We start from the raw sequence: 25225 nt of genomic DNA, 5'->3' as shown, positions 1-25225 counted from the left end.
AAGGTGATGTCTTCATATAGTTTGTTTTGTCAAAACAACAGTGGAGAATTCAACAATGTTCAATGCTGTCTTGGAGAGATAACAAATTTGGCAGATACTCTGATTTGAGAGGCTGGCAGCAATGAATATTATGTACTAATAACTAAATTATCCGGAAGAAAAGTTGCATCCAACTAATTGGCCATTGGAATAATAATACATACAAAACTTCAGCAAGAAGTTGGTTTACATAGTGTTGGAATAAGACGTATTTATCCTTGAAAAGTTGAAACAGAAATAGGCATCAACACAGACACAAGCTGTTTGAAAGTAACAGGAGAAGCCATGAATATATTTTGTCTAAGTTTGCCCTCGGCAGTTAGGGGAGCAACAAACCCACGAAACAAAACCTCAGCTGCCCTCCGCACACACCCTCCTCTGAGACCTGACTCAGACGTCTGCCTTTCTGTCCATCCCGGCTCTGAGAACGCGGAAGTGCCGACTCAACCATCCCTTAGAGTTAGAGGGGGAGGTTTATGTACCCACAAGGGCCTGTGCTAAATTCCCACAGCCAACCATGAATTTAAAAATACCTCAGTTGTGCTGTTTCTCATGCAAAGGGGGAGAGAACTGAGACAGAGGATTGATCGGTGACAGGGCTCTCGCTCTCTCTCTTCCTTTTAAAGTCATTCCTTTTTTTGGCGTTTCCTTGCAGCCTACTGTAAAAACTTCTCTCACAGTTCCTTGGTTTCTCCTCATCCCTCATATCCTCCTAATATCCTCCTCTATCTCCTCACTTTCCTGCCCCTCCATCGCCCTGACCGTCTGGCCGTCTCATTTAAGTCAGTGACATTTGATGTGAAGTGGCGCGGGCCCGAGAGCTTACAGCCACTGACTCATAAAAACACACATGCGCGTGGAGGACTTGATGTGGAGGGAAAGGTCAGGCTTACTCTCCGTGGGCCTAATCACCCACTCTCATTGAGTGGCTTGCTCGCTCAGTCACACTTGATTGAGAGAGTGAGTATGTGAGAGAAATGTGATCACGGGTGTGACTTCAGTGTATGTAGGCGAGCGAATGAGTGCGAGTGGGATAGATTGCGCCTTGAGATTTGTGGCGACGTGTGTGCGTGTCAGCGCGCACGTGTGCGTGTGTTCGTGTTCATCACAAAATGTGCATTCCTGACTTGCGAACGTATGATTAGCAGATGACCGTTTCGGGTCAGGTGACAAACACATACAAATGTGGGTGCAGACACGCGCACATGCACCCAAAATCCGCTTGCATTTGAACTTGTGGTGCAATCAGCAGCCTTATCAGGGGAACTGTGCGGCTGTAACAGGCTCATTAACTTCTCCCTGAGCCTTTTTTAGAGAGGGGAATTGGCCAAGACGAGTGGGCCACATTTGTCTCTACCCTGTCTTAATACAGTCTATCCACAACTCGTTCTTGGAGGTAAGTGATTGTGCATGTGTTTGTACTTGTACATGTGACGTCCCCCTTTATTCAGACCTACTCGTCCCTCATGTTTGTCCTCTTTTTTCCCTCATTAGCGAAACCTTCAGTGTCACCCTTTGCTAAAAAACAAGGCCGCAAGCGGAGCAGGGCAGCAGGGATTAAGTATTAAAGAGCCTCAGCTGCTCTGGGGCTCCTGTAGCTCAACGTTCGGCCACCAAGGCCTGATAATGGTGTTTGTTTAGCCATTAGTCAGGCCCTGCTTAGCAGCTCTCTCCCCTTCGGCTGCAGCAGCTCTGATAGATGATGGATGAAGATTGCAAGGGTCGGCGGATTGAGGGATGAGTGTTGTGGAGAGGTTTCAATAGCGTCAAGAACATTTGGTCGAAGTGTGTTGTACTGAGGAGAAGTGGTGTAGGTAGTCAAATTCAGTTTTTCATTAGTATCTGTGTGAGCAGCAGGAAGGAGGAAGTTAGAAAGTGCTTCTTGTTATGAGTTAAGGCTTTTGAAGCATATATACGCTGTATCTGAGTCTACCCTTCCTGTGATAAGTTTTCCTTGTTCGATTAATTAAAAAGTAGCCCCGTCTTATTTCCTGCTGCATAGCCAGCAGAAAGCACTTCTTCTTACTGAAAGCTATTATAATTGTATGGTATATTTTTCTGCAGCTAATTCAGCCATTATGTTTTGAGTTGCCGACATGACCTTTTGCCTATATGTGTTGAAGTGCTGGCTAATCCTTGAGCCATTACCTCATAGCATTATTAGTAAGAACCTCAGCTAAGGCTTCATATCCCGAATATCATAATGCTCAGTCACCAGTCGCTCTCAGACTCATCTTGACAAGTGACGGGCACCTGCCAGCTTGCACAAAGGAGCTGTTGGGACTCAGTCAGTAATGTGTGTGTGATTGCGCTCCCTCTGTTCCTGTCCTCCTGCCACTCGATGATCCGTTGTGCCTTCTCTACTGAAATTGCTACACCTTGTGTGCTATTCATGCCCTACTCTACCAGGGTGTATGGGAACAGTCGCTTTTTCTTTTTTTTTTCCCAGCTTGGGGCATTGTTTTGAACTTATCCAAAAAGAAAAAAAAGATATGAGAGTCTTATGAAATAAAAAAAAAGGTTTTGTACAGTCTGTGCATAAATAGGAAACTAACTTGTGCCTCACTAGATAAAGAGCTGCAACAGTTCACAGATTTCTGATGTCCTGTTGTCCCAGTCGGCTTTTATTCTTTCTTTCTATTTTTTCAATGCCTTGTTAACACTGAAACTGGTTCATGCAATTGGTGTAGATGATTAAAACCACAGCAACATCTTTCAGCAGTGTATATCGAGGGAAGCTGATATTTAATCAGTCTTTTCCAAGCAAATATGTACAAGAGAAAGACTCAGGCATGCAGAGATGGCAAATCGTTACAGGAAATGTTTTAAGTTAAATAATATATATTCATTGGTGGAACACGTGATGTAATTCAAACTTGCATTAAGAACAAGCTGTGCTCTATCCATCTTCTCACAGTATTGTTAATCTGCTTCAAAGTACCCACCTAAAACGATCTCGAAGCAACATCCTCTATCAGTCACATGTTCTAAGAAATGCCTCTAAGATAAAGTCAATTCAGCGACGTAATTTGATTACATACCTGCTACGTATTTGCAGTAACCAGGCTACTACACTGTGTGTTAAAGTGTTCTCGGATTACAAGCATAACTGCATTTCTTTCAGTAACCTGGTTTTTGAATGCATGTAAACGTTGTAATTTTATTCTTTTTGAATCAGTCTGAAGCAGACATAAATCTTTTCTGAGTTGGCGCCAAAACTCTAACCACACTGATGACATTCCTCTGAAATGTCAACAACAATGAGTTGAAACAGAGATGTGCTGTCTGTTCAACCTTAATTATACTTGTTTGAGCTGACGGATTTAGCAAATAAAGTTTTTTGTTTTTTTTTAAACTTTAATTCAGTAGGGCTGCTTTGGACTGAGTTAGTGACTGTGATTACAACAAAAGCCCGCTCAAATCTATACTTTATTTGTGTCTTTGTTCATTTCAAGACAATGCCACATGTAAAGTCATTTTCACATCGACCCAGCAACCCACTAACGTTGGGGAGGTGTGGAGTGGGAACATGTAGAGCAGAAGTATTTTTTTCGGGGACAGTTCAGTAGCTGTCTGATCGATCTGAAAACTAGGTTCCGTTAAATGTTGATCTGATTTAACCATATTGTGAAAACATCCTTATAATAGGACCAAAATGTAATAAAAAAATGGCACTGAATTGGCAAGATACAGAGGCGAAGGAATTTCTGATAATGCTGTCGGGTGTAAAGAGATCATTCCATAGGTAGGTGCTGGTGCCAGTCCACAGCGCCTCCTCAAAATGGCTCAACAAAATAATTGCTGCCACTTTTTTTCATTAAATTATTTTCAGAAAATGTGCATGAGAATAAATTGTTCTTCCAACTCTGGCATCCAGGGAACAGTTTTCAGTACAGCTGGCCAGGATGCTTCAGGCTGAATTTGGTGGCAAAAAGTGTTGAACTTGCTATGGACAAGAATATCCACAGACAACAGGTTTTGAAGCCTGAAAACAATCCCGGTAGAGTAGCACTCGGGAGATCTGATATGAAAATCTTTTCACATGCTGTCGACAGTATTATTTCGCTTATGTATACCATGCTGGGAGACTGATTTCCGAATTTGCTTTGGATGAACTTGGAGGTCAAAGCCACTAAAAACACACACGAGTTTAGTCTTTATATCCTCGGCTCCAAAGGTTCCATGCAAATACCTACAAAAGGGCAGGCAAGCAATCACTCACTATGAGATCAGTATTCCCCTTGAAACCAAACGAAAACTGGGCACTGAGACTAAACCACATTACAAGATACCTTCATGGCTCATTGGCATTTATGCTGGTGAAGTGAAATCATTATAACCAATAAGGTGTGTAATGGATTCCTTCCCAGCAGTCAGTCTGCCTGCCTGACTTCTTAATTGTTGCTGCACGTGTGTCAGGATGTGAGTGCATGCTTTATGTAGGTGCAGGACAATCATACATCAGAAGCAGGTGATCGCCTTGGGGGGGGATGTGCGGTGGGGGTGGGGAGTGTACGGATGAGGGAAACTACCCTGCATGGGATTTTAGTTTCTCTGCGAGTGCAAGCAGAAAACCTGCTCGGATATCCTTGAGCAAGGCACTAAGTAATTACCTGTTCTTGAAACAAGAGTGTGGAGTCTTGACAGGAGCAAGTGAAAAAGGAAATTCCCTGCAGCCATCACTCAACGTGTCAAAAAGAAATGAGTGCTGTGGGTAGTGCTGGAACCACACGTTGATTATTTGAGTGGTAGATTGAGAGAGAATTAATGGGCATGTATTCTGCTAATCAATTATTTAAGGCATTCATCAAACAAAACTTTGCAGACACTTTATGGACTAAACAATTAATCAATCACTGAAAAAGAAAATCAACGTATTGACTGATAATGAGCATATATTTAGTTGCAGTTATGGCTGTGAGTGCGGGCAGTCTTTTTTTTGTTTGCACTTACAGTGCCCGACCTGAGATACTTATCTGTGAGTGAGCTCGTGCATGCATGCCTGCCTCCAAAACTGTTTGTATGTATTCACAACCGTCTGGACGTGGCGGCAATGCCGTTCGTAGGAGGTATTGGCTCCTGAAAGTAGCTCTTCTCTGCCAGGCCAGGCCATTTAATCAGGTTTCCTACATCCGCCAGCTGTGTCCACAGAGCAAACAGCCACTCAGTCCGTCCCGCTGGAAAGCTGCAACGTCCAGCTGGGGGTTGGAGGGGGCCAGTTAGCATTGGGAGATTAGCCCGGGCCTGCCACTGCCCAGACGGAGAGAGGTTGCATTTGTGTGCTTGTTTGAGGGACAAACAGAGATTGAGAGATTACAAGAGACACCGAGGTCAGCTGCTGAGAAAGGTATGAGGCAGAAAAGTCTTGTAGTGTGTGTGTGTGTGTGTGTGTGTGTGTGTGTGTGTGTGTGTGTGTGTGTGTGTGTGTGTGTGTGTGTGTGTGTGTGTGTGTGTGTGTGTGTGTGTGTGTGTGTGTGTGTGTGTGTGTGTCACTGCACAGAAGCACATTCAAATGTGAGCCTGTGGTTTCTGCGCTCTCGCTGCTCAAGTGTCCAGCTGGCAGAGGCGAGATAGCAGGAGCCTTGAAAATGGTGACAGAGCGGTAAACAGACACACAAACAGTCTATCAGTCCTAATGAGGAAAAGTGCTGTGCCTAAAAGGATGGCGTGTGCATGTGCGGGTGTGACACTCATAAGCGCTGAATCGTGGTTGTACATCAGAACAGACAAACGTGCACAAGAGGACAGACACATGTAGACACACAAGATATGCACGAGGACATAGTCGTGAGAACTGGGACATGTGGTGTAATCAAGACACACACACACACACACACACACACACACACACACACACACACACACACACACACACACACACACACACACACACACACACACACACACACACACACACACACACACACACACACACACACACACACACACACACACACACACACACACCGTTGTTGGGTCACGGGCCAACTTTAAAGGCGTTAGCAGCATATTTAGGCCATAGCAGCTGGATCCCACTGAAATGGACCGGGCCCATCAATCCCCCCGCCTGCGTCTGGTGCCCTGAATACAATGGCTGGGGCTGGCTGCTTTGGTGAGTGTGGCTCTCCCAGTCAGTCAAATTGAAATAAATGAACTGCCATCCCTGACGGCAGGGTAATTGTTCATTTGGAAATTGGATTGCCGTCGTCATACCAGCCTCCTGTTGAAAGTTGTGAAACCATTTCGCTGAGAAGATGGGACAAGGGTGTTTGCATGTCAAAAAAAAAAACCCGGCAAGATGGAAGACATGTAGAGATGGAAAGCCTTCTTCATGCTGTCCCACTTCTTGTTTTATCTTTAACGATGCTTCTTGTTCTGCCTATCCTTTCCTGGTGGCGGGAAAATAAAGAGCGACAATCTTTCCTCTTTCCCAGATCCTTGTTATGGCTGCAAACCCAGGTTGTCATGTTTTACTTGTACTCACTTTATCAGGCCTTTTCAGCATCCCACATGCTGTGAGAGACATGGCAAGGTTTCTTTTCGAACATTAACCCCTCGTTCACCTCTCCTTCCTCCTCTCTGCCCAGGGCTCAGGCCGCTAGGGACAGGCGAGTAATTTAATAGCAGTTCCCTTTTATCAGTGTATTACAGTGAAAGTGGTTTCAGCGGGAAGACACCCCCACATCAATGTCAGAGCTGGTGGCTGTCAAAGCCAGCTCTCCAGCGAAGAAGTGCTGAATATGAATGATCACGGTATGGGGTGATATCCCATTATGTTTTCAGCGTAGGGTGTCAGTTTTTTTATTTTTTTTATTTATCATATCAGTTTCCTCTCTCTATCTCTTTTAATGAGTGAGACGAGCACACACGCTGCTTCAAAACCTGCCAGGTCAGCAGTTGTGCAGATGTTTGTGAGCACGATGTAATCACAACAGACACATACACCCCCACTCTCTCTTTCTACTCCCCCACCCCGCTCGCTGCTTCCTGATCTCTTGCTCCCGAGCCGCGAGACGCTCGCATACTTCCTCCTGGCGAGAGGACTGGCCGAGATGCGTGTGGAGTGCCATGCTGGGATTCAGTGCCCCAGAGTCACAGAAACGCAGCATGGCTGTCTGAAGAGAAGAGTGTCTCTGTGTGGTCTGATGGGGATTACCTCGTCAGCACTCCATGCTGGGCTGGTGCATGTACTGGTGCATGCACATGTTCCTCTAAGCCTGTGGAAATCTGTGTGTGCCTGTGTGCACACCTGCCATTTTTTCAATTATCTTCCTTTGAGAACTGTATCCTGTCCACATGTCCCAACCTGCAGAGAGAGGCTGAATGAGAAGGTACTATATTTGTCGACACAAGGTGTGTGTGCGTGTGGATGCGCGTGCAATGATTGAGGCACACCTTGGTGTGCTATATACAAGCCTGTGCAGGTTGCACAACAGATTTGTTCTTGATATCACCCCCCCCCCCCCCCCCCCCATTATTCACTAATGTAAGTGTTTGTGTGATTTCTGAACTTGTTTGCCACGGTTATGTTTCGATCAGTCATAGACAAAACCTATACAAGTGTAAGGCTTATATCTACAGTTGCCACAAGAGGTGAGGTATTTCAAGTTGATAATTTTTTTAACTGCAAATTTCACAGAGAGTCTGCAATCTGGAAATAAATCATGTGGTCATGGAAAGCACAGTGGTAGAATTTTGTTTTTTTTTAAGCTCCTCCTGTCTTCGTTCTGTGCAAAGCATGAAATCTTGATAGCATCATAAGCACCCCAAGAATGTCAGAGTCCAGGTGAATTAAAGATGAATACTGCAATATTCCATCGTAATTTCCAAGGATTTATCGATGCTGTGGTCTATTCAACAGCATTGCTTTTAACTAGCTGCAGCCGAGCTGATAAAATATTGACAGCTTGTCTGTGTGTCTATGGAAACACTCAACAACACAAATATTGCCTAAAAAATATGAAGCAGACTTGTACTTTCTTAACACTGATGTAGGTGGTATTTATATAGGATGTCTTATAAACCTAAAGCCGTGGAGGGATTATAATCAAGCTTGGGTTTTCAGTTAGAAGAAGGGCAGAGTTGTGATATGTTGAGTTTCTGCTAAAGCTTGGCTCTGCTTCACGTCCGCACTGCTGTGAGAGTTAATCTGAGTGGAGATTTCTGTTTCATTAAATTCAGTGCAAAATGCAGAACCTCTAACTTGTGTTTTGCTGGATGAATGGGCTTGTCACAGGGCACATATTTAAGTCTTGGTTTTGAATTCAGTAAAACACATAAACCATTGAATTAATTACCTTTTCAAACCCATTCACACGAAAAAGGTTGCCAGTGCAGTCGACAAGACAACCTTCAAATCACAGCATGGTGATATAATGTAAAGGCTTATTCACTCGTTCGTCCAATTTTGCGTGCTACTCGTTTGAATCACGACAAACCAGTGAATGGTTTCTCAGATCGTAGTAAGATTAAATCTTGATGTTGCCCGTTTAGTTTCTTCTTCTCCTCCCTTGTTCCTCTCATCAGCCAAGCCTTCAAATGTTGACGTGAGCAAACTATCAGCACATCCATCCCATTGGCAATGCATTCGGGTTTTCTGTTATTCATCTCCTCCAGCAATCCTACCCTCTCTGTTACTTCAACCTGCTGTCTAACCTTGTTGTTTGTCCATTCTTTCTGTCCAATTGATATGATCTTGAAGGTTACAAATGTTGTGCTTGGATAACAATACGCTTATTGATGTAGATCTAGCAGGTCCTCTCACAGTCTAGCTGTCTTCTTGCAAAATGAAAAAACAAAAACATGAAGTTGTACATCGATCTTCTCCTTCTGGATGGTAAAATTCAAGTAGATGCAGTAGAGGGAGTATCACACCCTTTTCGCAACTATGTGTGATCTACAGACCATCTATACATAAAAGGAAGGCAGTGAGTTAAGTGTGTGTATATATATATAGATACACACACACACACACACACACACACACACACACACACACACACACACACACACACACACACACACACACACACACACACACACACACACACACACACACACACACACACACTAAACATTACAATTTTGTCACCATTGTGTTGAGCTGGAAGATACGGCTCCAGTCAAGGGGGAAATTCCAGCTGGTCGAGTCTGTATTAACACTTTGATTTCAACCATCTTCAGACGTTCTCCTCTCTTGATACCTAATTCGACATTACGTTCCTGGAATCCAACAATTGTTTTACTTGAGATCCCATTTTTTCAGATGTGCCAGCTTCATTAGCACATGATGCGTTCCATTATTATTTATTCCAAGCCATTGGAGGCTTCATTAGCTGCAGGCTGATGCGGCACGCAGCCTCTAAATTAAGCACCTTTTTTATTTATTTAGAATAGCCACATGTTGGACAGTATGCCCAGTTGCCCGAGTGCTCGCAGAGCGGCTGGGAAGCATGCAAAGAGAAGAGAGGTGGGCTGGTCTGGGGAAGAAAAGGGCCTCATTCCACCTGTGCCACCCCCACTGAGCGCCTGTCGCTCTGCAGCTCTTTGAAGCCTCTTTAATTCCAACGTTCAAGATTAAGCTCATGGAGAGGAAAAAAAGGGATAAAAAGTGATAGAGCGACAGAAGGAGACATCCAGAGAGAGAACAGGCTCCTTTGAAATATGTTAAGAAATTCGTTTGCACTGACCCACAATGAAACATCAGAGAGAATTTTGTGCAACACTCTTTTCTGATCAGGGGCTGGTCATAGGAATTGCACGAACAGAACACTTTGAAGTCATTGTTGTAAATAGCAGTGGAGTCCGTCTGAAGACTAAATGAATGCCCCAAGACATATGTCCTTGCATCCACAGTCTGTGGACGTTGCTTTGTCACAGCGCGCTACGTTGGAAGTCAAACGAATCAAGTAATTTTCTGACACAAAAACCTTTGACTTAATCCACCTTTTGTGGAGTCTCTCTGTGTGGTCTGTGTAATGCACAAGTGGATTGATGGGAATGTGTATAGTATCGATTCAGAGCGGCAGACTCTTCATGCAAAACAGAGAAATACTCCTTGGCATTAAGCAAACATCCGTCTATCTTCTATTTTGCTTTATGCAACTTTCTCCACACTCAGGCATAGGTATACACACACACACACACACACACACACACACACACACACACACACACACACACACACACACACACACACACACACACACACACACACACACACACACACACACACACACACACACACACACACAGACACATACATTTTCACACCGATAGTGAATTCAGAGCAGGGGTGGGAATTTAATTTTCACCTGCGGGCCACATGAAGAAAACAAGTAGGAGCTGAGCAGTAGGTTGAACTCAATGCTGTTTGAAATAAATGTATCTCGCGTCAAGTTGCTTTTTCTTTGCATGTTTTGTTTAATAATGCTGATTGGTGAAATAATGATTTCAAAATAATCATTGCAAATGCAGAACAAGCATCCTCAAGCGAACAGCATTACTTCACCTTTGACTTATTTTAAAGTCTTTCAACTCCATCGAATGTTCTTCTTTTAAAGGGGGGGGGGGGTGAACGAACCAACACGTTAAAACACAAGATTTGGGTGATCCCGCCCCTCAGTCAGCATACAGGGTGCTGATCATCAATACTTGATCTGATTGGTGGGAGCGGGGGCCAAGGGCTATAGACGCCTCTGTTATGGTAGCTCTCGTGTTAGATTAAAGTTCGGTTCTTAAAGTGAGTGATCACAAGATAAAACTATGTAACCAAAAGCCAACTCTTATTCATTTATTTCTTTAAGGATTGGAAATTCAGGGTGCCATGGACACATTTCATTACTGGTCATGGTTATATACATCCATATGTCGATTCTGACATCTTTTTGCTGAATCCAGAGTTGTTGAGTATTTATGCTTTACCTTGGAGTTTTGTATGGGATTTGAATGTGACAACAAATTATCATTGAACTTCAAGTGGAATTTTATTCAAGTACCGGTATTATCAAGCGCAGTGGGTGGGAGAACTGGTGTTTATGGCCCTGTTGACATGACAACAATCTACTGGAAGCAATATAATTTTCTGTTTTATATTTCTGTTTTCTGTTTTTGTTTCATATGTTTAATGCCAACGTTTCGATGATGATCACAGGTCTCATCATTTCAGAAAAGTTTCTGTTTTCCTGTTTACACGAAATGGAGAGCAGAGCATTTTGAAAATGCACTATGCAATATTTCAGTGACTTAACATCAGTGTCATTTAAATGAACAGCCAAAAGGCAATGCAAGTTTGTCATTTCGACTTTGAAAATCTGTGTCGCCAACACATCTCTCCCTTTATTTTTATCTCTCTCGATCAGTAAGTGGAAAAGATTGATCACTGTTCATTCCTTCGATCACCAATATGCCATCAGATCTCTCATCGACACCACCATACATTACATGCACTATTTTCCATTTAATTTAATCTCTTTCAAATGTCATATAAGCCCAGGTCAGATTCCCAGTCACCAAAGAACCTCAACCAGAGGTTTTTGCAGAATGCCCAGAGAAAATGCATGCATACACAGGGAGCGCATGCAAACTCCCTACACGAACAGTTATGTCCTGTCTTATGTTAACAACTGCTAATTTGAGAAAACTAGTTATAAGGCTGATTGTTGGTTTGAATTTTATGTACTGGAGTTATATTGTGAGATGAACAACAGGAGTTTCTCCTGCTAGGTGTTTGCACAAACAGAATAAAGTGCATATTCAAGGCCATGTGGCTGTCAGACTGTCTCGTCAAAACAGCTTAATCACCAGCACGCTGACAGAAAGCAGCTTTCTGTGAGCAAACATTCCTCATTTCAGAATTGACTTCAATTTACATTTTGAAATCAAAATGTCCCAAAGTGACTACAAAGTCCTGAAATTGCTCCAAGGAAGGTTTTGTGAAGCACATAAAAAGAAATTATTCTTACTTGTGGTGACCACAATCCCTTTAGGATTGTGGTCTTTGTTCAGTTTAAAGTGTCTTCATTGTGAACATTGTTTTGCCACCTCTTCTTTGTCAGTGAAGCGTGACTCCATTTTGCTTATGTTGTCAACATTGGGAATGTTTTGCAGCTCTTGTACTTTCTGTGATGCTTCCTTGAAAGCTCAAACATGAGAGTTATTGTGGCGCTTCTTAAAGCTGACACAACCTTGTAATTGCCAGTGGGAACGTCTTTGAAACTGAGGCTGTTACTTTAGAGCTGAATTTACTGTTGAAATAATGCACTCTTTATTGTTCACTCCGTAGAACCATTGTAAAGTCAAGATTTAATTTTTTTTTTTTTTTTTTTAATGTTGAATGTTCTTAGTTAAATCTTGACGGAAAGCTGCACCTCCCACTTAATTAAAGCCGTAAAAACCCACCGCACACATTTCGGTCCTGGTAAGCGCAGACAGGGAATTTATAGCACCATTTCAATTTTAATGGAAATATTTAAGGCTATGAATTGAAAAGGCCACGATACATTTATGCAGCGGAATGTGTTAAATAGGTTTTGGGGAAGGACTGAGGCTGAAAAATGGTAAGAAAAATAAAATCATCAAATCGAGTAGTGGCCACTTAAATGCAAATGAGTGTTTCTAGCGAAATTAACAGGGTGCCCCCTGGGCAAACGTCTAATCAGCCGACTCCCCACTTAGTCCAGTGAGCAAAGGCAGGTTAACATAATAAAACACAGCTTTGGCAAAGTGTCCTACTGTAAGTATCATCGAGGGGATTCACTTTGACACGTGCCTGCAGACCTGACTGGCAAAGTGAATTTGAGAAAGAGGATGCAACTGAGAGCGTGAGAGCTTGAAACCACACGCAAACATGGTCGCACATTTTCTGTGTGGGCAATATCTGCCTGGAAAACCACCTGCAGTTCCATATTTACCACAGCCTGGGAAAACAGCAGTGAACGAGGACTGCACAGGCACCTGCTGTTAGACAGTACATGATGCCGTCTGTATTTTACAAAGATATTGTGTGATCATGTTTCCTCAGACAAAACAGTGTTCTTGCTGAACACATTGTGCTCGGAGGTGTAGCTGGGAGGGGGAGAAAAGCAATGTGCAAATGAAGCTGGAACAGATCCAAGCTTCCTAAATAGGCTTTTATTGTGTTATGGTTCGAGATCTAGCTGTTGGCCTTAATCTTTCTTTACCCCTACACGGAGCAGTTTTCTTCTTCTTCTTTTTTTTTTTTCCTCCAACAGATCATTTCTGATATTAACTAAATTAAATCCAAAATAACACAGCCTTTATGTAACTGGAGCAGGGAGTTGAGTCATGCACAAACACCTACACTACACCCGGATAGCTGGAGGCTGCTTTTAAATCATTTTACCCCAATAACCCAGCTCTGTTAATCTATGGCTTGATATGCTTCAAACGCTGTCATCTTTAAAGTGCCAGTTCACTCAAATGACTCTGTGGTTTATTGTAACCCGTGTTTGTGACGATTGAATTTATGTGATTTATTAGAACCAGCTTCGATTTTTCTTCATTCACTCTTGAAAGTAATAAAATAAAGGATGCAATTACTGTATTTTCCAGCCATTGACAATGACATGACGGTTACTTTGCAGGTCATTTTCACATTGCTAGCCTTCAGTTTCTACTGGAACAACTTTTTTTTTTCCCCAGCAGGGACCTACAGCAAACCTCAAATGAGTAATCTATTCAACTTTTTCTTCATGCAGTTTCTAACGTTGAGGCCGATTTGGTATTTTGCGATCAACAACAAGTTAGCATGGCTTAAACTAACAGAAATTCAAATATAAGCATATTTTCAGCATTATTTGCTGCTCTTTTGAATTCAGTTTTTTTTTTAATGATTTATGTAGCACTACATGCAACACAATCATCTCAAGGCACTTTTTTCAAAGAAAAACACAACTATTTTCCTTGAGCTTCATCCTTTCATGTGTAGAAAACACAAGCCTGCTGTTTCTTGTGTTGCGTGTGTTCACATGTGCATTCACAGCATCAATAACAAAAAACCTTTTCTTTTTCTGTCGCCTCCAGAGATGGCAAGCTGGGTCTCGCTTCTGCTCTTCCTCATCTGCCGGTCAGTCTCGCAGGCTCAGGAGGACGGCAGCAACAAGCTCATCGTGGAGTTCACCTCCGAGACCCCCATCAACAATGTGGTCCAGGACCCGCAGACGGGCCGCATCTACCTGGGAGCTGTCAACACCATCTTTCAGCTGGGGCAGGACCTCCGCCAGCGGGCCCGGGCTGAGACGGGTCCTAAAGAAGATGCCCGGACCTGCACGCCCCCGGCTTCAGCCTGCCAGGACACGAAGCTCATGCCCAACCTCAACAAGCTTCTGCTCGTTCACCCGTCTAATGGCTCACTTATAGTGTGCGGCAGTCGCTACCGGGGCATCTGCTCCCTCCTCAACCTCTCCAATGTGGAGCAGCAGCTGTATTACAGTGACAGTAAAGGCGAGAGGACTTATGTGGCAAGCATAGAGGACAATGTGAACGTGGTGGGAGTCATGTCCAACTACTCCAAAGATTCACAGACATTCAATGTGTTTCTTGTTGGGAAGGGCTACGGAAGCCTGGACAGTACAAAACTTATCAGCACACGGATCCTTCAGGACTTCCGGGAATGGGTTGTGTTTGAGAGCATCATTGAGGCATCCACGGTACAGACGACGCCGTTCGTCCCCAAGTACTTGCACGACTTCCGGCATGCCTTCAAAGAGGATGGTTTCGTTTATTTCCTCTTTTCTCGGACTCTTGACGGTACGGACAACAAAAACTTGACCTTTATCTCTCGTCTTTGTGAAGACGACCACCATTACTACTCCCACACAGAGCTGCAATTAAATTGCGGCTTTAATAACCAATTCAACAAAGTTCAAGCTGCGTACGTGGCTTCTCCGGGAAAAGAGCTGGCACGAGCCATGTCTGAGTCGGGTATGGGAATGTATTGGAAGGTTGTGTCATGGAGTAAAGTTCTGTTCGTGGTGGCGAGTCAAGACGACGATCACAGCATCTCTGCTCTGTGCATGTACCCACTCAACTCAATCAATGAGCGTCTGTTGGATATCATCAGTGCGTGCTACAGCGACTCCGGGAAGATTTCTGGGATTCCTGCCGTGGACATTCCCTACTCATCTAAAACAGACGAATTCTGCACATCAAAAATTGCGGTACGTGTTTTGTCCTGACAGTTAAGTGAACTTTTAAAAGAGTCTCTTTGTACTGACAGTGAGAAGGTGACATATCCTTTGAAGAAGTCCCTTCGGTATAATCAGTAATGCGCAGATGTGGCACAGTTTATTTTGGTGTCGCATTGTTTACTTTCCTCGGCAGATCCTTTGTATTCTCCCATTTAAATCTCGTTCCATCGCGAGCATTTTTCCTCCTTGTCTCTTACACCAATTCCCTCGACTCATTTAGAATACCGTGGCCAGAAGTATGTGAACCGTTTCAAAATGTCAGTTTTCTGCTTGAATCAGCCATAAAACTGAATTTGATCTGCATCTAAGTAACAAGTATGGTCAAACATGATTTCTTTGATCTAATACCGCACGTGCAATTGTAACTTGTGTTTTTAATGAGCGTTATCATTCACATTCACTGTGCAACTTAAAAAACAAGTATATCTTTTGTTATTGATCCATTCAGCCTTCTTTTATACCTGTGCTTTATGCATTGGATGCAATTTAGAGCGTCAGAGTGCAGATTACTGCATGACTGATGCTGCTTTCCATTTGCTTCCAATATGCACATGTCCGTACTTGGAATGATGTCATTTTCACAGAAAACCAGCATTGTCGCATGAGATTCACAAAATTCCAATCAGTAAATTGTAGGGATCTGTTCAGTCAAGCTATTGGTGTTTTCTGGTAATAATTTTAAGAAAAAAAAGTAATTGGTAAAAATTCTATGTACCGTAATGGTCGCATTAGTTTGAAAACAATACTCGGGGTGTTCGAAGCCTCCGATTTCCAGACCAAGCTGAAGGGGCATGTCTTTGTTGCACTAAAAATCACTCTGGTTTCCAAAGTCGGAGGCAAACAGAAAGCAGCATGTGACTAAAGAAAGCACTATTTATAGTCAAGAGTTAGCAAGCTTAAAGCCAGTAAAATAAACCCCTTCTTAAGCCATGTGCAGAGCTACTTTGACCTACATAAAATTTTGCGTTTGCTTTTCAAAACAAACATCGGCTGCTGTGAACCAAGAAGAGACTTCTGAAGACCCTCGACCAAGAATTGCTGTTTAGCATAAGGCTGCAGGGGGCCACAACTTCATCTCAGAGTTTCAGTGTTCTCAACGAGATGATTCAGTGCTTTGGCTAACTTTTCTTAAGAAGTGGGAACCCAGCCAAGTTGAATGTAAAGCCACCGTCCAGAATGCTCAGGGAGTTAAAATCTAGAGTGACAGCTGAAAGCTTGAAGGAAATGATGTGTGATGTAGCAGGACAATTACCCTCAGCATGGACTTACATCTACTACAGAATGGATTCAAAAGAGGGAAATCCACCTCCGGGTGGAGACCAGACGAGAACTCTATAGAAAGCTGTTCATTGCCGACACTCTGACAACATGGTTAAGCTGAAGCATTTCTGTACGGAAATCTAATTCCGAAGGTTGTGCAGGTCTGGTCAGCAACTATTGGAAGTGTTTGGTTTAGTTTTGCTTCCTAAGGAGGTTCAAGCAGTTGCAGAATTTATGCAATCTCTCTTGCAGCACTGAATTTTTAATGGGTGTGTTCATTAGAAACATGAATTATTCGACTGTTTGAATGTTTTTGGGTTAATCACATTGTTTTTAATGCAGGCCAGATCATATTTTATCAAGATTTCATGCAAAAAATATAAAACAATCTCTAATGCGTTCCAATCTTGCATACTTTTTTTTGGCACTGTTAAACCCTGTATTAAGTGTAGACATATGCCAGCTCAGTCAGAACATTTAGAAGAAACATATTTGGCCTCATGCTGAAAGTTTATACTGTCATATTTCAAGTTGAGAGTTTAATGAATCTGCAGTTGATTGCTCTTCACAATGCTATTGACGCTGCTGTGCCAACAGCACATTGCTGACACAGATACAATTAGCAGATGAATGACATTAGCTATAATAATTTTCTCCACATTGGTTAAATTAGATCGCAATTAAACCCAGTTTTAATTAAGCTGTTTTGCCTTCTTTTGACCAGAAGGCAAATCATTGTCACTCATAAGTAAAATAGCACATCGCCTTTTTTTTTTTTTTTGAGCGCCTCACTTATAGCTCATCGTCTCATTGGCAGTTTAAGTTCTCATAAAGCACTGCCGAACATGCAGTTGATCACTTCTAGCTAATGAGTGCTTTAAGCAGTGTTATCATTTTTGTTCCAAACTCGCTAATAATAAAAAAAATATATATATATCTGCTTTTGGATACAATACTCACAAGAACTGTTGTATACATTAACATTATTCATGGCTTTATTTTAAATTTTGAAATGTAATTTATGCCTGCTTTTGAAATACCATTGTAAATAGCTGTGGATGAAAGCAATGAGAATAAAGTAAACCTGCGGATGTCTTATAGTAACTCCACAGTAGAGCTCATACAGTCCTTCTAGGGAGTGAAATTCTCTTATACTTTGTATTAACAGGCGCACAATAAATATGTCATCCTTGTTTATGCTATCTTTCTCCTTTTGCAGAAAGATACACTTGAACAGTTCAAGTGCGGTGCAGACTTTCTGCCTTCCCCTTTGGCAAGCAAGCCAAAATACGCCTTACAGGCAGAGGCAGTGTTGACCAGGCCGGGCCTTCTCACCGCTGTGGCTGTCGCTGTGGAGAACGATCACACCATCGCTTTCTTGGGGAACAATCAAGGAGAGGTTGTCAAGGTGCAGTTGTCTCTTAATGTTTCGTTAATCTGATCAGATTCCTCCTTTTCCATGCAGAAGTTATGTCACCTGAATTAGAAAACCTCACGTCTGACGGAGTCTCTCTCTCTTTTTTTTTTTATCCTTTTGTCCAGGTGCACCTGACTGCAGAGCCAGATGTGTACAGCAAAGTTCCCGGTGACACCATCGGAGACAAGGTCAACAAGAACCTTTTCTTTGACCTCAGTCACAGCCACCTCTATGTGACTACAGAGAAAAAGGTGCGTATGTCAGGATTATTACAGCACATGCATCAAGCACAATATGTCCCCACAGTGCTGGGTTTGGGCGGAGCACTGTGCGTAGGTCACCTAGGTTATTGCAGCTCTCCGAGCCAATCACTGTCGCCCACCTAGAAGAGAATCATACGTTTTAAGCAATAGAAATGATGCTCTTGGTGTGGTGGCACGCCTGTATCCTGACGCTGTAGCTGGCTGCTTCAAATAAAACAGAAGTTGTGGTGTTTAAAGTGGCTTCTTCACTTGATCTTCTTTGTTATTGAGAGTTTAGCTCAGAGACAGCGGAGGAAAGTTAAGCTGTTTACTGTCTGTGTCTGTCGAGTTTTTCTCGGAAAGATGATATATTTTCTGCTTTAGAAGAAGCAGTTGAGGTTGCTTTTGTAAAAATAAGCAATAACCTTCTTAAGTGTCTAATATCAGAAATATGTTTTTTGTGATAAATCTTTTTTATGGTACTGTGTACACTCTGTGTACATTAGATAGCTCCAGAGATAGAATTGTTATTTATATACAACCGTTTCTGTATAGGGATGTTGTTTCAAATGAATTAGTATGGAGAGTGCATTTGATGTATTGTTATATATCTGTATTACTTTATAGAAGTAAAGTACTTGTGCATAGTTGTGCAGCATATTAATATTGAATGTCATTGAGCTAAACTTACAACCTAATGTACAGCTGTGTGGTGGAATCTGCCTACACGGTATCATATTTTATAAGATGACTGGACTATTTGTGGCCTGATAAGACTGAACTGCAGTGCAGTTTTATTTTACGACATAGAGTCAAATTAAAGATTTAGTAAGTGTTTCAAGGCGATCACATTGGGAAGCTGTAGGCTAATGGAGTGGGTTTTGCTCTTTCGTAACTCGTTTACATGAATTGTTGTCAAACTGTGTTTGAAATGGAAAGCGTATATTGCTCTGCTGTGTTTCTGTGGTCGACAGCGAAAAAGAAAACACTATCTGACAAACAGAGGACGTGTGAAATCGTTTATCTATTGAGGAAACAGTTCAAGACAGTATCTTCTCGAAGGCATTTTTTGTGTCTCAACAGGTTTTCACACAATTTTCCCAAAAGTTGTAAGTGGTTAGAAACATGTTGGCGCCCCACACTCTTACGCCATGCTTTATGTTTTGGTACATTTAGTTGATTGCCAGATTATTTTCATGTTTTTTTACATCATTAGTTGTTATTTTTGAAAGCTGTGGGATCAGTACAGGCCAAGGATAGCAAACTTTCAGTTCCAGCGCAGATTTATCTAAAAATGAGCCAGAATAGCCAAGTGATTACAGAAAAACCCCCTAATCAACAACATCTGTAAATGTTTCCTTTCGCTTTAGTCCAAACAAGTGTAGGTGTAGTTTGGAAAAGTAAACATTTATCTTGATGTTTTTACAAAACATTAACACATAGAGCTCCTTGAATAAAAAAAAGAGCGCTTTCAAAATCATACCAGTAGTTTGTCTAATTTAAAAATTACAGTTTCCAGTAATGTTTTCTTTGTCATTTTTCCACTTTGCAATGGAGTGTTGCCTTGCATTTGATGCCCCTGTTAACGGTGCCAGTCCTTCTCATGTTAGATGCTCCACTTAGTCTGCAACTGTTTTGTAAATGGTTTTGTAACAATCTCATTCAATCTTTAGAGGACCAACATAATTTGTGTTCATTTTTTACCCTGACCTGTCTGTCACGCATGTAATATTTTTTTTGAATGCGCATGCTTCGATTTAGTATCTGACAGACCTTTTGAATGATTTTGAGTTTTCCCACCACTTTGAACAGGAAGCAAAATAGCTAAGTGTGGAGGGAGCATGTGAGACCGTGAGCTGTGACGGGGCTCGTATCACCCTCTGCACTCACTCACACCTGGCACAAACCAAGCGGCTTTACAAGCTGTACTTGTAAATGCTTCCTATTTTGTACAGTGTCTCCCCCCCAAGGTGCGCTGTTTGATCATATTTCATGTCGTAATGCTCTAGATCACCAAGGTGCCAGTGCAGACGTGCCTCCAAAAGAAAGACTGCCAATCATGCGTGGAACTGAGGGACCCTTACTGTGGCTGGTGTGTCCTGGAGGGCAGGTGAGGATCTCTTTTTTCGCACGCACGTACGCGCGCACAGCAACGGACTAACACAAAACACCCACACACACGTACAATTCCATCTGCAAAGCACAGCGGGTATTTGTTCAGTGTTTTATTGTGGACAATTTTAGTGTCTCTCCGTGTTTATATTCCATCTCCTGTTGTCCATGCAGCTGTAAGGAATTAAAGCGGTTTGTCAACCTCATACAGCGAAGGCAGACCATGCAATTTACTCTCATCAGCCTATATTTATCAGGGCCTGGAGGGTAGAAAGGTGTGCATTTATCTGTATATGTACCGTATTTTCCACACTATAAGGCACACCTCCATTGATTGACATATTTTACAACTTTGTTCATATATAAGGCACACCACATTATAAGGCGCATGGAATAGACCAGTGGTCTGCAACCTTTATAGCTCAAAGTCATTAGGTTACATTTTCCACTGATTCTAACACCCAGAGAGCTGCACACATTTTATTTTGACAGTCCTACCTGTAGCCTATGCCAGGAGGACACTACACACAAAACCTTCTTCACTGCTGGTTGACAACTTACAACTAATAAACTAAACTACCGGTACATGAACTAAGCAACAAAAACACAACACAACACAATTATTACCGACACCACAAACCAAATATAACCCCCAATAATTGCATTTAAAACACGACAAACAGAAACTCCCATAATGCATTGCAGCTATCGGCTCCTTTATGCATTTGCACAGAGGTGGTCGCTGCAAGGCATGATGGGAATCCATGTTTTGTGTTGTTGGAGGTTATTGTGGGTTGTTGTTGGGCTTGGTGTTGTGTTGATTGTGTTTATGCTGTGTTTTTGTTCCCCAGTTTAGGGAGTAATTATTTTGTCTAGTTTATTTTGGTTTGTTAGAATGTTGGTTTGCAACCATGAGTGATGAATGTGTTGTGTGGAGTGTCGTCCGCTCTGAAGATCCGGTTGCAAAGTTTGAGTTGTCAAAATAAAAGTCTCTGGTTGTTCAGCTGGCAAGTAGCAGACTTGAGAAGAGCAATTCTTCCACGGTGCTCACCACAATATATAAGGCACACTGGGTTATAAGGTGCACTGTCAGCTTTTGAAAAATTTGAGGTGTTTAGGTGCGCCTTATAACGGTATATGTTTTACTGGGATCTGATCAGGACAATTGAAGACACAAAGCAAATAGCTTTCCTTTGAGAGTCAGAGTGTTCTTTTACATGAAGTCTTTATCTCATTTATTCTTTTTTTTTTTTTTTTTTTTTTAATCAATGTCCTGATTAGATTGTGTGAGCTGAGAAATATGATGTTACTTATTTCTGCATGACAAACAGTTCTGATATTTGGAGCACTTGTTTGATAAAACATTTGCCATAGACATGGAATAGACGGGACAACTAATTAATGAGACTGGAAAAAAATGATTTTGAGCTTATTTGCTTTCCTGTTAACTTCTAGCTCTTGAGAAGCCTTTAATCACTTTGATTTCACAATAATATGCAATGCTACATTATGTGACATGTTGCTGTTTGCACATTATCAGACCAGTGCTTCTTGTATTGAATTTTTCTTTGTGTGTTTTATGTGGCACAGCCCCACAATCAATAACAACAAAAACATTTTTGACTGTAATTTACACTGCGATTTCACAACATTATGGTTTTCTTGTTACCGTTTCACTGTATGATAGATCTAGTAATCATTACAATCAAAATAATCAGCTGCAATTGTGCTATGAATTGATTCACAATCAATTCTTGATTCATTATATAAGCTATAAAATGTTATTTGTAACTATACATAACCTAATTTAAAAAATGAACATGCCTTTTTTGAAGTCACCTGGGAATACATCAGAATCAGTCTGGGTCCAATTTGTTTATTTGAGGTTTTGTGGAAGTGTTAAGGAGATGTGGAGCAGAGGCTCATGGGAGTTGTTCATTCTTCATCTGAAGGTGTACCAGGAGGTCTGAGTGCCGACGAGCAGAGGAGAAGAATGGCTGGTTGTGGAGCCCCAGGCAGCACTGTGTCAAGATCGTATCCTTCTATCCCCCGAACCTCTCCTGCAAAAAGACCGACAAGGTACTGCACGGCTTTCGTCTCACTCATTCTCTGCTTTTGTTCTGTTTTTGTGTCTCTGCCTCTGCAGTACACAACTCACCTCACATCTACATCACACAAACATCCTTAGCCTGAGTATTAAACTGTTTACGTTTTGAACCAGAGACCCCGAGCTCCAGGTCTCCCTGCTTTGTATTGATCCATCAGCAAAAACTCCAAACTGTCTTATTATAAACTAGCATGCTTGATTTTGCTCGCAACTTGAAGATGGAGCGCTTCTGTTCTGCACTTTGTCGCCCAATTTTTTTTCCCTCCACTTTCATTCGTAACCTTTCTGACTCACGACTGAATTTCCATCCACTGCACATCTTTTCCTCTCTCATTCTCAGCCAGTTTCTAGCCCTTCAAATTCAAATACAGACACGCCTCACTGAACCTGAATATAATGTAATAGATGTTTTTATACACAATTTATTTCACTGTGAAATATCTTTATACATTGGATTTAATACTATTACTATTTTAAGCATTTCTGTGTTTTAGAATTTATGATATGTACATGTTTTTACATGTTAAATTCCATAAGATAAGATCTCTTTTATTCTTTAGCAAAACAATTAACTTAGCAATGATATTAAAAAAATTGTTTTAGATGCACCTGCTATTTCTCTACTATAACATCAGTTATACTAAACATGTTTAGATATGGGAAGAGAATTTACCAAAACAAGGGAACTTGTCATTCCCTTGTATAGTATTAAATATTGATGCGATCGCATAAAGCAGTAGAGCCTTTGCTATGATAATGTAGATATATATAGCCCATTTTTGTATGCTCCAAATCCAACCCCAACTACATATATTCAATAAAAATCCCAAATTTAATGTTGCATAGTTTCCCAAAATAGTTTGCCACGTATATATATATATGGATGGATTATGGAAATATGAAAGTATATGATTTTGGAGCTATAAAGAAAATGTAATCGGTTTAAAAATGTTGACGACTACTGGGTTTCAGTAAAAATCGCACTCTTATTTTTCTCTACTGTCTTCGTCACTGCACAGGTGAAGATCAACATCCCCTCCCTTCCAACCATCGGGATGTCTGACCGGCTCCACTGCGACATCGAGACTTTCCGGAGTGAAGGCGTTATGTCTGACTCTGGTCAGGTCTCTTGTGATCTGCCCCAACCTTCACGTATACCACAGACACCTGAGGACAAAGGTACACTCTTTCTAACTAACCTGCCCTCTCATCGTCCTCTTTTAAGCCAGGTATCAGGGGTTTTCTGTGAAAAGGGATTTGTATTATTTGCAAGGCAAACTAGCACATGGCTAAAAAAAAAAAAGCTTTCGGTTCCTCATATGTTAACGAGTTTTGCTGAATAGTTTATTGTGGTTTTTCCACAGAAAGTTTGACAGCATAAAATTAGAATGCAGATCTTGCATTGTGCAATATTGTGTGTTTAAATGTAATGGAACAAAAGCATTTGCCTAAGTCTAACTTTAATATTGTTTAGTTTATGTCATTTGCAGCGCTACTGGAAGCAAAACAAATGCCTTCTCCACTGTTTCATTTTTTTTAACCTGGGTAATAACATGAACATGGTATCATCTACTGCAGAGAATATTTTTCCTCACAACACATTCACTTTGTGTGTGTGTGGTACACAGTTATGTAAACATTAAAGTCATCAGGCAAAGATGTGTGTCAGCGGTTTACCATCTCACCTTCTATTCATCAAAATATGGAATAACATTAGGATGCCATCACTGTCAATGTATATGAAATACCACGAAATTGTGTTGGCAGGCTGTCAGTAGCAGCAGAGCAGTCGTGGGCACAGAAAGTCACAACTGAATATGAAAAGTGAAAACAAATAAACATGAATATACATACACATAGGAAGCAGGACAGATGCATGAACAGGAAGTTACGTATATAAATGTCTATTCCACAAATATTGCACATTTTAAGGTCTGAGTTCAGATTCGCTACAGCTCTGGGGAAGAGGGAAGAAGCTGTTCCTCAGTCTGTTTGACCGAGTGTGGATGGTTCTGAGTCTTCCTGAGGGGAGGGAGGTGAACAGGGGGTGACCCTGGCGAGAAGGGTCTCTTCTGATCTTGACGGCTCGTGTGTGTAGTCGGCTCGAGTAAATGTCATACAGTTTTGGGAGTGAGGAGCCGATGATCCGTGTAGCATCTTATGCAGCTACATCATTAAACCACCAACAGGTGCAGTTAGTAACTCCCATTGTTATACATGAGAAGAATCGGGTGCCAGAATGCAATAATGAACGTGTTAAAAGAAGAAATGTAAGATTGTGAGTGACTTTGACAAGAAGCATACTGAAAGTCTGGGTGCTCATGCTATCATCTGTCCACCTCTGAAAGCCTCTGACAAAGGCTCCTACAATGGGATTGCGAATGGAACCAAGGATCAATGAATGAATGAAAACAGTATGGATTGATGAATAATATTTTCCTTAACAACACGTGCAGTATGCATTTGTTCCTCTGATGTAAACAACCTGACCAAGCGTTACTGCAGATTGACGAGGCTCCCCTATTCCAGTTTCCCATTATACTGGCATGCGCCATGCCACACTGAACAAATGTTCTATGAATGGTTGAAAAGAACTTGACAGAGAGTTCAAGGTGTTGATATTGCCCACAAAGCCCCCCTGGATCTCAGACCAATTGAGCATCTGTGGGATGCCCCATGAAAACAAGCTTATCCATGGCAGCTGTGGTTCACAACTTGGAAGACTTAAAGGATCTTCTGCTAACATGTTGGTGCCTGAGCCCACAGCCCACATAACACCTTCAGAGATCTTTCATGGACTAGGGCTCTATGAGGCAGTGCTATATTTGCACAAATGATT

General features: G+C 41.8%; 1 protein-coding gene across 2 annotated transcripts in view; it reads left to right on the top strand.

Annotated features, from left to right (window-relative positions):
* plxnb2b (plexin b2b) overlaps nt 1-25225 on the top strand; it is a 130858-nt gene that overhangs the window by 67691 nt on the left and 37942 nt on the right. For both annotated transcript variants that reach the window (XM_080504313.1, XM_080504314.1), the window contains 6 exons: nt 14083-15218; nt 17728-17916; nt 18051-18176; nt 20177-20277; nt 22232-22358; nt 23406-23565. In XM_080504313.1, the coding sequence (XP_080360439.1) occupies nt 14085-15218; nt 17728-17916; nt 18051-18176; nt 20177-20277; nt 22232-22358; nt 23406-23565 (1837 nt within the window). In that variant the 5' untranslated portion in view covers nt 14083-14084. The remainder of the gene's footprint in view (nt 1-14082; nt 15219-17727; nt 17917-18050; nt 18177-20176; nt 20278-22231; nt 22359-23405; nt 23566-25225) is intronic.

This window comes from Blennius ocellaris (assembly GCF_963422515.1).
Source record: "Blennius ocellaris genome assembly, chromosome: 11".
NCBI lineage: Eukaryota > Metazoa > Chordata > Actinopteri > Blenniiformes > Blenniidae > Blennius > Blennius ocellaris.
Note: the sequence above shows the minus strand (reverse complement) of the source record. Positions and strands in the feature narration are given on the sequence as shown.